The 13,391-nt window shown below is 37.4% G+C and overlaps 5 protein-coding genes across 7 annotated transcripts; 1 reads left to right on the top strand and 4 right to left on the bottom strand.

Annotated features, from left to right (window-relative positions):
• Nucleotides 1-58: 58 nt before the first annotated feature.
• LOC6647427 (protein phosphatase 1 regulatory subunit 7) lies at nucleotides 59-1,338 on the top strand. The gene has a single exon (XM_002069625.4). The coding sequence runs from the start codon at nucleotides 169-171 to the stop codon at nucleotides 1,174-1,176; it is 1,008 nt and encodes a 335-aa protein (XP_002069661.1). The 5' UTR covers nucleotides 59-168; the 3' UTR covers nucleotides 1,177-1,338.
• LOC6647428 (protein CREG1) lies at nucleotides 1,263-3,348 on the bottom strand. Of its 3 annotated transcripts, none has more exons than XM_002069626.4 (4): nucleotides 3,245-3,348; nucleotides 1,737-2,208; nucleotides 1,593-1,674; nucleotides 1,263-1,528 (listed from the first exon to the last, which is right to left on the bottom strand). In XM_002069626.4, exons 2-4 carry the CDS (start codon nucleotides 2,190-2,192, stop codon nucleotides 1,419-1,421), a joined length of 648 nt encoding a protein of 215 aa, XP_002069662.1. In that variant the 5' UTR covers nucleotides 2,193-2,208; nucleotides 3,245-3,348; the 3' UTR covers nucleotides 1,263-1,418. The 3 variants fall into 3 exon arrangements, with proteins under 3 accessions (XP_002069662.1, XP_023034293.1, XP_023034291.1); XM_023178525.2 differs by lacking the exon at nucleotides 3,245-3,348 and adding an exon at nucleotides 2,817-2,885; XM_023178523.2 differs by lacking the exon at nucleotides 3,245-3,348 and adding an exon at nucleotides 2,645-2,718.
• A 2,252-nt stretch (nucleotides 3,349-5,600) lies between these two features.
• LOC6647429 (leucine-rich repeat protein soc-2 homolog) lies at nucleotides 5,601-9,955 on the bottom strand. The gene is made up of 3 exons (XM_023178266.2): nucleotides 9,624-9,955; nucleotides 7,958-8,541; nucleotides 5,601-7,899 (listed from the first exon to the last, which is right to left on the bottom strand). Exons 2-3 carry the CDS (start codon nucleotides 8,436-8,438, stop codon nucleotides 6,455-6,457), a joined length of 1,926 nt encoding a protein of 641 aa, XP_023034034.1. The 5' UTR covers nucleotides 8,439-8,541; nucleotides 9,624-9,955; the 3' UTR covers nucleotides 5,601-6,454.
• A 1,949-nt stretch (nucleotides 9,956-11,904) lies between these two features.
• On the bottom strand, nucleotides 11,905-12,242 carry LOC26528757. The gene is made up of 3 exons (XM_015177442.1): nucleotides 12,227-12,242; nucleotides 12,037-12,168; nucleotides 11,905-11,975 (listed from the first exon to the last, which is right to left on the bottom strand). Exons 1-3 carry the CDS (start codon nucleotides 12,240-12,242, stop codon nucleotides 11,905-11,907), a joined length of 219 nt encoding a protein of 72 aa, XP_015032928.1.
• A 398-nt stretch (nucleotides 12,243-12,640) lies between these two features.
• LOC111519223 (vasotab) lies at nucleotides 12,641-12,972 on the bottom strand. Its single transcript, XM_023178874.1, has 2 exons — nucleotides 12,771-12,972; nucleotides 12,641-12,699 (listed from the first exon to the last, which is right to left on the bottom strand). The coding sequence occupies exons 1-2, from the start codon at nucleotides 12,970-12,972 to the stop codon at nucleotides 12,641-12,643; spliced, it is 261 nt and encodes an 86-aa protein (XP_023034642.1).
• Nucleotides 12,973-13,391: the final 419 nt, after the last annotated feature.

Here is a 13,391-nt window from a genome sequence, read left to right as displayed (position 1 = left end):
CGCTGGTTGTCAATTCTTGAAAAATGCCAAAACCAAGAATTATTTCCACGTTGTGCAACACACATTTGCGGCAACCAAAAGAGGGAATAAATAAAAAAAAATAAGTCTGTCAGATTTTTGGTAAACTGATAATAAAAGTAAAAAATTGTAGATCTAGTAGCTATCAAAATGGGTGACGCTGACCAAGTGATAAAAATTAAGGATGTGGGTGCTAAGCCTTCGGCGGCATCATCAGCAGCCGGATTGCAAATTATACCCTCAGAAGAGGTAGCGTCCATAGAGGAGATTGTCACAATTGATCCCGAGTGCTATGAATTGGATCTGAATCATCGTCGCATTGAGAAATTGGAGAACTTTGAGCCTCTCACGCAGATTGAACGTTTATTCCTGCGCTGGAATCTAATCAAGAAGATCGAAAACTTGGAAACACTGAAGACACTGGTGGAACTGGAGCTATACGACAATCAGATTGTGCAAATTGAGAATCTCGATCAGCTGACTAATCTAGAGATATTGGATCTCAGTTTCAATAGACTCGTTAAAATCGAGAATCTGGATAAGCTGTTGAAACTGGAGAAGCTGTATTTTGTGGCTAACAAAATAACAGTCATCGAAAATGTTGGAATGCTGACCGGTCTCACCATGTTGGAGCTGGGCGACAACAAACTGAAGAAGATTGAGAATATCGAGACTTTGGTCAATTTGCGTGAATTGTTTTTGGGCAAGAACAAGATAAACAAAATCGAGAATTTGGATACTCTGGTAAACCTGGAAATATTAAGTCTTCAGGCCAATCGCATTGTCAAAATCGAGAATTTAGACAAGCTAGAGAATTTAAGAGAGCTTTACATATCGGAGAATGGCATTGAGACCATTGAAAATCTGGATGGCAACAAGCAATTGGAGACCCTGGATATGGCCAAAAACCGGCTGACAGCGATTGGCAATCTGGAGAAACTGGAGAAATTGGAGGAACTTTGGTTGAATAACAACGGATTCGAGGACTGGAAGAATGTCGAAGTGCTTAAGGCTAATAAGACGTTGGAAACCATCTACTTGGAGCACACTCCCCTCGCCAAGGACATTAGATATCGTTCCAAGTTGCGAGACATCCTTCCCCAGCTGAAAAAGATTGATGCCACCCTGTGTATGGTACCTAATGCAAAAACCGAATAATTATCCTTCTTCTATTTGCGAACGCATAAGACTTAACCCCACAAGAAACAAACAAAAAAAAAAACTCAACATTAAAATGTTAAACATTCTGCAATCACAATACATTTATTTAATTAAACAATAATGTTAACCAATCATTGATAAAATGCTATGGTACGTCAACTTCTCTCTTTCTTATCATGTTATTTTATTGAAGCGTAGTAAATCAGGAATTATTGCTTAATCTGGAGTTCATTCAACGGTCAAATCGTAATGGCATAATAATCGGAGGCGCTGACCTCATGCGGTCCTCCATAAAAGTCCAGAACAAAAATGTTCTTGATCACCAATTCGCAGAGATAAAACGTATGAACTGGGGAGATAAGAAAAATATAATGTTGTGATCGAAGTCTAAGCTTTTTTAATCATATTCTCACATTTTAGCCAATTGGTTCCTGCTGGATGACGTTTTAGGAATGCATCAAGTGCGGGCTTGTAGCTAGCATCATCTTCTACCATCTGTGGAAAAGTAAAGTTCAAATATTTAGTTAGACAAGCATCATTTAAGCATTACGACTGACCTTTTTGACCTGCCCGCTTAGCATAGTTCGGGCACAAGTCGGTTCCATGGGATCCTTGCCAGCCTTTTGACAATTCAGGGTTTGCTCGTCGGTAAACGTGAAGGTAACCTTGTTATTCTTTTGCCAATCTGGACCAGTGAAATCCAAATCGGTGAGCAAAAAACGTATTTTTCCTGTTGAGTTGCCGTGGACATCATTGTCATCTATTGCTACGATATTGACCATGGGATAGTTTTCGACAATTTTATTTGTCGATATGCTTCCCACAGAAGCCCAGTTGGCCTGATGTACCAGCTGACGGGCAATTTTTGCATGATTCAGTTCCAATTCCCGTTTATATTCGGCTATCACTCGCGCATCTTCTCTTGGTGAGTATCCTTGAGAGCTAGGCAAGGAGCTGATCAGGCTGACGGCAATTGTTGCCCAAATTACGACAATATATTGAGAATTGTACATGGCAGTCAAAAAGGATCTGAAAGTAAAACGTTATATCTTGCTTAAATTTCAATCAATGGCGAAAGTCTACTGTTCCCCGATCATAAATCGTTCTAAGTATATACACGCGATTTGCTTTGCTTAAGTAATTTCCGTAATTACATTATGTATGGTGCAATGGGTATTTAAGTCTTCAGATGAAGGATATATAAGAATGTCGTTGTTGTGGTTGATGAAAGTTTTGTATCATTTTTGTGATTGAGTATTTATACCACTAAGATAGCGCTTGTTGAATATGTACTTTGACTTGTCGTATGAGAGATATTTGAGTCTCTGTCACCATCATTAAAAAAGACACAGTTTGGCCTCATCTTAAGTAGAAAAAATTATCACATAGTAAATCTAAAAGTTGCATGTTGTAATCTCGTGATTTTGAAGGATATATTCATGTTGAACACAAATAAATTACTTACGTGACGGGATACAATGAAATTTCCAATGAAACGCTATTAGCTATTGTTTTAAGAGGCATTAACATGAAATAATCTTTTGTAGGGCTCTGTTTTCAATTTAAAAATATCAAGAGCCAGAAAAGATGCATTTGTAATGGTTAACACTATATTTATATAATTTTAATGCCCTTACTGATAGTATATTTTGCCAGGTTTAATGATTTTTTCGAAAGAATTTAGAACTCGATCATATAGGAATTGCGTACTTTAGCAGCCTAAATAGTCTGTCCGTTTCTAGACCTTTCACTTAGGGTTTGAGCCATTTTAACAAGGTAGAAAGAATCTACTTGACTATCTTACTTTTACTTATTTTCGTTGCTAACAAAAGCGCACTCTGATTCCACAATTTCGCATTATCTCCCAGTGTCTACATATGTACATAAATATTTACCAAAGTAAAATTATGTACATACATACCGATTCCTGATTCACGCACAAACAAAGAAAAAAACAAAGACCTAATCGGACCAGTTTCCTCGCTTAGACTCCGCTCTTGCCCGATTTCCGTGTTTCCACTTTCCTCAACATACACTGCTTCTGTCACGTCCAAGATATACGTACTTTTATATTATATATTTTTATATATATATATGAGATCCGAGTATTCCCTTATCGGTCTTTCTGTACGGTGTTTTGTTTACCAACTGACTGGCAAGAACTACCAACGATACTTTGCTATCACCTGTTTATATGGAATATGTTCTTAAACCCAGCTGTTCCTGTTCCCTTTCTCTCTTTGTCGACGGGGTATGATGGACTCCAGTTACGAGCAGTAAAATGAGTTCCGATCTTAATCTTTTTTGTAAGTGAATATTTTCAGTAGGTGATTAATTTTTTTTCATCATTTTGAAATGTGTTTTTATTATCTAAAGTAGCTTTCAAAACAGGCTCATAAACAGATCTTTTTTATTATAATTGGAGTAATACTAATGGATATGATTCAGATCGAGTCCAGTCCTCACTTGGCACTAAGCGGACCTGCCAACTCAAGCCTGTCTCAGGGCTGTCTTTCAAAAGCAGATCGCTATGACACTAGATGAGTATTCAAAAATTTCCACAGATTTTTAACAGTTTTGGTTTCTTTATTTCTCTCAAATACATATGGTAGGTATGCAGGTTTCAATATGTTTTTCTTGCTTTAGGAATATCATTACATTTATTCTTGATATTGAGTCAAGATTTGTTTTTTTTTTTTTGGTTTTTAAATATTATGCCATTCATTTAATATATATATATAGTTTATAACTTATACAATTTTTCATTTTTGTTTTTATTTGCTTCTCAAATTAACTTGACCACATTTCAACTTATTTATTGTTTCTATTTGCGGATGGCCCAACACGTACTTATCATCATTTATCCTTATAATTTAGTTTATGTTTTGTTTTGTTTAAAAGATAGTATTATATTATGTTCGTTTCAAGTGTGCGAATATTTTCAACATTTATGTTTTTGTTTTGTACCTTTTGGAGAGATAATTTGTGGTGTGTTTTTTGTGTTTTCTGCTTGTTGTTGCTTTTGTTTTTTTATTTGTAATTAAATGTTTATTTGTAATTAAATTACATTTGCCAGTTTGTTTTACCCTGCCGCATACAGTTTTGGTTTTTGAAAAATATATTTATTATATATGTATGTAAAGATCTGATGAATTACTGAATTAGATTATACAGGTGTGTATGTATATAGATCTCAAGTGTTTTTGTTTCAAAAATAGATGTGTAAAAGTATCTCATATGTATGTATGGATGTATTTTGTTCTCCTTTGTGTCTGTGTATCGTTCTATATAGATAGAGATTAAAGTTAGCTTCGTTGATTATTGAGTTTGTTTTCAAAACTTATTCCTTAAAGCCCATTTTGCGTTGCAACAATGTATAAGAATCTATAATTGGTTTTTGAGCTGTTTTCAATGAAGTATAATGTGATTCTTACCAAAGTTCGGTAAAGAAGACAATCATTTTGTATATAATGTATATTTATATGTGTCTGTGTGTGTGTGTGTGTGTGTATTACAAGTGTGTAGGTGTGTGGGGACTGTAACTATCGATGGATAGATTTTCTTGCCTTATCAATTAACTGGCATTTGACAAATATTCATGCTCAAAAAATGTTCTCTCAGATATATTCATATCTATAAACGTCGATTAGTTTATGCTTAACACTAAACATATAAAATGCTGCACATGCGCCACAAACAAGATATATACTATAGACATTTATATACGTACAGTGGCAGCCACTCAGTTTGAATTTCAACCATGATTTTCTCAACTTGGTAGTCCTAACTAACAAATTACTAAAAAAAAATTCTTCATTAGGGAGTCGAGAAAATCAAAGTTGAATTTCAAAAACATCAAACGCGCTAACAAAGTGGCCACCACTGTATGTATACAATATGTATTTTATCATTAGACTATAATTTTGTCATAATTAAAAATAGGAAGTAGATACATATATATATATAACTGATTGTGGGAACAAAAAATTACAGAATTTTCAGTTTTAAATGCTTTTTTAGATTTTTGTTTTTTGGAAGGTTTAAAGAATGACTTTAAATTTAATTTAAAACAAATAGAGTCTGCTTAATAACAATGAAAGTAAAATTAATATCCAAGTAACATGTTTCGAAGTGTTTTAAAACTCTTTTTAGCATTTAAAACTATATGTGGTTAGCTTAATCTGCAGATATGGTAGTAATTAACACAAGATTTTGATTTCAAACTAATAATAATTAAAAATTAGAGAACAGCATGTCTTATATAAGTTGTCTTAGACTGAACACCGATTAAAACTACACTTGCTTAAGAGTTCTCTTGTGAAATATCAAAAGTAAGAAATCAAAATATATAGTTTAACTTTGAAAAACTTGCTTGAAGCGCGCTTTACAGAAATAAAATGAAAAAAAAAAACAATAAAATAAAAAACGACAACAATTTGCAATTTTATCTTGCCACAAATTACAATATCTGTTTTGTTTTTGTTTAATACTTGTTGCATATTCACTTTGTTGCTTATACAAAATACAACTACGGGTTATGTGTATAATATAATATAATAATTTCTCATATTTTTCTCAAATTTTGTTTTTTTTTTTTTATCAAACAATTCCTTGGCGCTTGCGTATGTTTTTTTTAGTATTTTTGTTTTCAGATTTTGCTTTTCTTTATGACGACTCCTGCTTCGGGATTTGTAGTTTTGTTTTTTAAATGAAAACTTGTTAGGAACCAAAACAAAACATAAATGATTAGGTAAAGCTTTAAAATTTGTGACTAGCTTGGAAGCATTTCAAATTAGAATCTAAATATGTGCATGTATTTGGATGTGTTTGGGGTTATGAGGATGGATGTGGGATGAGGATTGTTGCTTCAGGTAATGGCAACAATCGCAAAGTCTCAATATAATCAAATTACAGAAGGATTTGGACTGACACAGATAGAGGGAGAGAGAAAAATTGAGAGTTAAATACAAAAGAGTTTGGAACATAAAGTAAAAGCAAATTCGGGGCAGTTTTCAATACGCGGGACAATTGGTATAACATTGTTAAAGCTATCAAATTTGTAGTTTTATCTTCATTATGAATTTTCTTTCATTCCGTTCGATAGATCAGCTTAGCTTAACTCGCACCGTTAGCGACGCTCCTGACCGCTACCTCTGGCGGTTGTCTGTCGGTCCGGTTGCTGCTGCTGCTGCTGCGTCTGTGGCACCGTCTGCAGTTCATACTGATAATAGTAATCGCTGCCCACATAGACGGTACGCCAGACGCCATCCACATCTCACATTTGCCGATATGGTGAATGCATCTTGAGCCACTGCAATACCAAAGACGGTCCTCCAGCCTGAATTTCGGGCGGAATGGTGCTCAGCGGACATTTGTCAATGTTAAGATATTTCAGATTTTGACAAAGGGCCAACTCGAATGGCAGTTTCTCCAGGCCTGGATTCTGATTGATATAGAGATTCTCCAGACTCTCCAGTGAGCCAATCTCTTCGGGCAAAAATTGCAAATTATTCTCGCTAACCGACAAATGGGTTAGCTGGCTCAAATGGCCAATGCTGCGCGGCAACATGGTTATCTGATTGGTTTGCAATATTAGACGCTGGAGTTCGTGGAGTAGACCTATCTCATGGGGTAGAACCTCAATGCGATTCTCCTCAAGATCAAGGATACGCAATTTTCGCAAATTGCCAATAGTATTGGGTATTTTCTTGAGCATGTTGTTGGACAAGATGAGTATTTCCAGATTCTGCAAGTTCATAATGTCATCGGGCAGCTTCTGCAATGCGTTTGTGGCCAAATTCAGTTCCACCATATTGACCCAGGTACCAATGTCCAATGGCAAAGCTGTCAACATATTCTCCTTCATATTCAGCTTGGTTAGACCCTTTGCCCGTGAGAATATCCCATATGGGATCTTGTCGATGCGATTGTGCTCCAAATTGATGTTATACACATTGGTGAACTGAGCCGGTCCACCCGTGGGATAGCTGGTAAACTGATTTCGCGACAATGTGATAATAGTCAATCCATTCAAACTTGCCAGCATGCCATCCGGCAGCTGAGTGATGCCATTCCCCTCCACATTAAACTCGTCCATGCTTTTGCAGTTCTTCAGGGAAGCTGGGACACTGGTCAAACGATTGTAGCGCAATCCCAGCCTGACCAACGACTTAAGATTGCCAATGCTGTCTGGAATGTCCAGCAGTTCGTTGTGCTGTAAGTCGAGAGCACTCAGATTCACACAGTTGCCAATGTCTTCGGGCAAATGCTCCAAATGATTGTGCGATACATCCAAAGTGGTCAAATTGACCAGAGCTCCAATGGCACTGCCCAACTCTCTGATCTTATTTTCACGTAGACTCAACATTGTAAGGTTCACCAATTGGCGCAGGTCATCCGCCACTGTAGTGATGCGATTAAATCGCAAATACAAAGTGGTCAGCGAGCGTAGACGATAGATGACTGGGGGGATTTCGGCCAGCTTATTGTGCCTCAAATCCAGCACCTTCAATTGATTGCAGTGCTGCAGTGAGTCCGGCAGCGAGGTCAATGAGTTCTCGTTTAAAGCCAGATTGCGCAAGTTTACTAGACAACCGATCTCTGTGGGCAGTTGACCAATTTTATTGCTGTACAAATAGAGTTCCGTGAGATGAACACATTCCTTCACCGTGTTGGGTATAACCGTGATTGATGATTTACTCAGATCCAGACGTTTGATGCCTACGGAAGTTTTTAGAAAGTATTAACATGGGAGATTAATCTGGTTGAGTGTCCTTACCTTCATCGCGACAGCGTTGAAGCGCTTTAATCACATCCTGATCAGCCTGAATGGGTTTACTCTTCTTTGTGGTGGGCTTGGGCTTATTGGATTCTGGATGCTTGACGGTCACCACCTTGGGACGCGTTTCGGGCGGCATAGTTGCTGTGTTTTCGTTGTGTTGTGTATGTCCTTGCTGTCCGTTGCTGGTGCTGTTGCTACTTGTTGCAGTCGTGTTTGCTGTCGTATTTGAATTGGTTTTGGCTCCGCCAACGCCACCGCCACCGTTGATCGTGCTGTTCAAATTGGAGACTGGCTCTGGTCCGCCACCAAAACAATTAATGGCCTCTGATGATCCGTTCTGATTGCTGCTGCTGCCGCCACCACCGCCGCCGCCGCTGCCGTCGCCACCTTTTCCTCCTCCGTTTCTCTCCGCCTGCCCTGTGGACGATAACGATGTGCTCGATGCCGATGCCGTTGCGCCCGAAGAACACAAGTTCATAATTTTGCCCAGCTTTGCGGTTGGCGGCGACAATGCGTTGCCCAGAAGTGTGCCAAAGCAACAACACCAGCAATCGCGGCCAGAGGAACTCGTTGCTTCTACTCTGCAATTGAAAAAATTGGAAACATAGAGAGTGTGAGAGAGAGCCCAATACAACGAACCAACGGACGATGGGCGGGCGATATGAAGGCGCAGGTTGATTATTTCTTTATGGCTGCACTTTATCAATTGTGCGTCAGACACAGGCGCGGCCAGCTCTGGTCTCTTGGTACGTGCGTCATTTTACGTCGCCGATGTCTCCCAATAATGCTTTACAATTTCTCACTCTCACTGCGTCCCACACCCCCACCAGCCCAAACGGACTCCTTCTAGCTGCAACTGACCAGCAAACCTTTTTGAAACTCAATACTCCATAATCAAACCTCTTAGACACTTGAAATAACTAACAAGCAACTCGAAGTATTTATCGTGACTAGCTGCAGCTGATTCTATATTAAGCTTTTATGTAGATATAAAAGTATGTAAATATATTTATCGTCACCGCCGACCGCATCGGACTAATGCATCATCATATAAAGCTCTTGTCAGGGAATTTGAAAGAAATTCATTTAAATACATAAGTAAATTAAACACACACACAAAGGAGGCGAGTATAGTACAATGGAATTCAAATTAAGAACTTGTCGTCTTTTAAGTACAATAATTCCAAACTAAAAACAGGGTGTCCGAATATGATAAATTACAATTGCCTTATGCTTAAGCACATATATTAGGACTATTAACGATCGGTTGCATTTGAAGAAAGGATATATAAATGCATGGGATTCGTTGCGTTGAAATTGGCTCACATTATTGGTAAATTGATTCAAGTTTGTCTGCTGTCAATAGTATTAAAGGACACACGCCACGCCCACTCCCTGCCAGTTACTCTTATCGTTCTATCCAGATATAATAATTGTCGCGGTAAATGTCAAGGTCAGTGTCAGGAATAAACGCAACTGACAAAATTCCCGGAAAGAGCTACAGGCAGTGCAAAAGGTTGCACGTCAATCCACCCGCACACAACTCACACACACACACACGCATTGTGGCACACATACATGTACATACGTATGTATGTATTTATGTAGATACAAAACAAAAACAAATCGGGCTGCCGCCCTATCTCCCAAAATGTCAACTTACGGCTTCTATAAAATTCCAAAAATCATTGCAGCTGATTAACGTGGGATTATTATATGTAATTAATTCAAATTTGTGGTAGAAATTAATTACTATCTAGTTAAGTGATTCAGTCATAGAAGGATCTGTTTGTCTTTGTCCAAATGCCTTTGTATTGGTTGAGGATAGGTCGATGTCCATTTGAACCAATCGAAGTATCCAGAGATCAGGCTTTATCTATTGTGACACCGTCACCGGATGTACCGATAAGAGCGGATGTCCTGCTTAAACGTACGTATACTTATTTTTCCGGCGCACGAAAAAAAAAATTCCTTCACATACAACAAAAAAAACCGAGATACAAGCGCTGCCATATGTTAAATAAAAACAATCTGGTAATATTGACTGTTTTCGATTTTCGATTGTAGCTGTAAACATCTATCGACCTTAAAAGGCTGCAACACATTTTTTTAAATATTGTGGTTGTAGAATTTTTTAAAATAAACGTTTTAAATAAGTTCCGTGTAAAATAATAGGGGAAATTGTTTTTGCATCAATCAATGAATAAAACTTAAAAAACAACAAATAGACGAATTTAAAACACCTTTAATTTGTTAAACATTAAACTGTAGAGAACTTTGGTTATATTGTTATTTAAACCGCCCTGTTCCTGAAGTGGGTGGTCAGGGTAAAGCAAAGCAAAGCTAAGCCCTTTCGCTAGTTAAATGTAACAGGTGTAATGCGATATTATTGCAGGCCAATTTAATCATGTGTGTATGTGCGGAAATCTTGAACTAATGCCAACATTCAGTTTACGGTTGATGGTCAAGGTCGGCTTTTGAAGGTTGCATTTTAACCAGGACATGCCGGCGCTGGGCGCTACCAATTAGCTGCAAAAACAGAATAGGACAGAACTCGACTACACAGAGATCCAATTACGAGTGCATGTTCATGTCAGTCAACCTACTAATTAGCAGATTTCAATTGCGCAGTTGCCGGAACAATGCAACTGTAACATCAAACTTCTGGTCTATTCTACCACCCGGCAAACTAATCCACTGCCCACATGATGCAGTGGCATTAAGACCGACTCACATGTCCCTTTTATTCTCACATCCAGAAGGGCGACTTAAGCACAGGCACCTGCAACGTGCATATGTAGATATATTTGCGTGGGAGCATTTATGTGATAAAGAATTATATGAAGCTGTATGAAATTCCAGCTAAATGTTCAAAGAGAAGTTTTTAAGCACTAAATTGAAGTTGTTACAGCATCGCATGACTCATAGCATCTATCGTAGATATAATTCTGACAAAAAAGTTTTCACTTTCACTTAATATTTTTAATTTTGAGCAGAAAACTTGAGAACTGCACACAAACACACACACACATACATATGTAAATACTGTGGGCCCCACACATGCCTATATTAGATTGTTATACATAATTTATGATACGCAATTTGTTGACACTGCAATGGAGGAGCAACAGCAGGAGAAGTAGGGACATGGTGGAGTGGAAGTAGGAGTAGGAGTTAAGGCTAAGGCAAATGTCAAACCAATTACAAATAGACAACAATAATATATCCAACCTGTTATTAAATCGCCACACAAGAAAACTTTCCCAGGCTTCAGTGTGACTCCCTCTGTATAGCACTCTTTCTCTCTTTTTCTTTTCTCTCGCTTTCGGTCTATCTCCTTCTAACGCACTGATGTGTGAGTGTCCTTTCGGTTCCGTGCCCTTCCTTTTGCTTGACTTGCCTGTCTCGCCTACCCAAACACACTTTCGCTTGTGGCTTGCAGTTCGTCTGTCTTTTGAATTTTCCTCTTATTTTCCAGCACTTTTCAGCTTGTTTTGCTTCTTACACTTCGGTTATCGTTAGCTGCGACTTATGTATTAGGAAGACACGTATGGGTATAACGGTTATTTAGCACAATTTTGTAGTTGAACTTTGGTTAAGAAACTTGAAAAATTTGTAATATTTTTTTTTCTTTGTATAGAAGGTGACGTGACTTTTTTCGTTTTTTTTCTATTTTTTTTTTACTACAACAGTTGAGGTTGAGCCAGAGAGTTACACATAAATACAGCAGCAGCAATGCTAACAAGGATATATATATCCTGGCCAACAAAAGAAAAGGCTAGGCGCTTGCGCCATTTTACGTCATTTGGCTACGTTAACTTACGTATGTAAGACAGCTTTTGCGGCAAGAAAAAAGCTCAATGTAACATTTCAAAAATAACGTTTTTTTTTTGTTTATCTCAAAAGTCTGAGTTCATATCGGTTAAAACAGGAGAAAGCCAGAGTTACAGTTCCAATTTTCGTAAATCATCGTTGGTAATGAATTCACAGGCACGTTCTGCTATAATTTTGTAGCCTACAAAAAAACAATTAAATAATTCAAAATAAACAAAAAAAGAGAAGCGGCCGCATCTTACCCTTTTGATATTTACAATTGTACATCCTCATTACACAGCTACTGGCAAATGTCCGAAAGCAACCATCAAGGACATCCAAGGCACAGACCACACGATAGACCATGGGACACACATCATGACATTTCTTTGGATCTAAATCATGGAAAAATATTGTCCAATTTCAAGACTTTCCGCATTATTTATAACTTACTATTCGAGTCATACATATGGCTATGGGTCAAACGAAAACCATTTAGAATCAAACAAACAAGGCCAAGATATTTGGCTACCCTTAATGTTATTATCCGTTCCATCCGATCGCTAAGAGCTTCTTGTAATGAAATGACAATGAATTATTGCTTTTAGTCGAAATTTATTTATAAACAACGTTTACTTGTGAAACTGCTGGTTTTTATTTGTTTATAAAAAAAAAATATGAATGTGTCAATATTTGAGGAATTTTTTTTACATTTTCCGTTGTTTATTATAAATTGCTTGTGGTCAGGTTCAGCCACAAGCCTGACCCTTTCAGTTCTGTAGATATCGAACCATAATTGATGAGAGGTCATTGAGAAACTGGCGCAGTCAGGCAATGGGATAATTGGGATTATGGGTTGTCACTTTGTTAGTTGCAATCGTTTGCACTGGAATCCCGACGACAACGTCTAGGAGACGAACGCCATGCTGAAACAGAAGTCAGTTGAAATTATTGAATACTAAGTTTAATTCTTAGTATTTATTTTATTTGCACTTACTTTCTCTCTTTCTGCAAGCATAGATATCCAATTTGCATTGGTTAGTAAAGGTGCAGTAAATGATTCTTCCATTGCGATTAGTTGTGCCACAAACATAGTTTATATCCTCGGTGCAAACCCGATTGCACCCCTGACTGCTCACATTGAGAATACACACTAAGATAATAACTACGAGGAGAGGTAAAGTGCCGAGTGACTTCATTTTCCTAAAAATCATGTAAAGAAGATTCTAGGTAGCTTATATAGCTGCCATATAATTCCATTCCATTCATTCTGGTAGAACAAAGCTTTGATCATTAAACAGATGTTTCAGGTACAAAATGGCTGACGGCTTTGTCATTATATCTGATTTGTTTTGACTTGATACAGTCATTATTATAACCTCAATTGAAAGCCTTTTCAAATATTGGTGAAAAAAACTGTAAGTTGAGCCTCTTGTTAACTCATTTCTCCTTTCGCCTTGTAATATATTTTGCAATAACGATTGGCTAGGTCAAAAATCTAAAAACTGCTGAACAAAGAGAATACAAATTGTGAGACAAAATCTTAAAGGTTGAGAAAGTATTGTATTATATAGGAAAAAGGAAAAATCTCAATATTAGTTTTCACTTCTGTGAAATG

This window comes from Drosophila willistoni, chromosome 3R (assembly GCF_018902025.1).
Source record: "Drosophila willistoni isolate 14030-0811.24 chromosome 3R, UCI_dwil_1.1, whole genome shotgun sequence".
In the NCBI taxonomy this organism is placed as follows: Eukaryota; Metazoa; Arthropoda; class Insecta; order Diptera; family Drosophilidae; genus Drosophila; species Drosophila willistoni.
The sequence above is the reverse complement of the archived record's forward strand: the minus strand, read 5'-3'. Positions and strand labels throughout refer to the sequence as shown.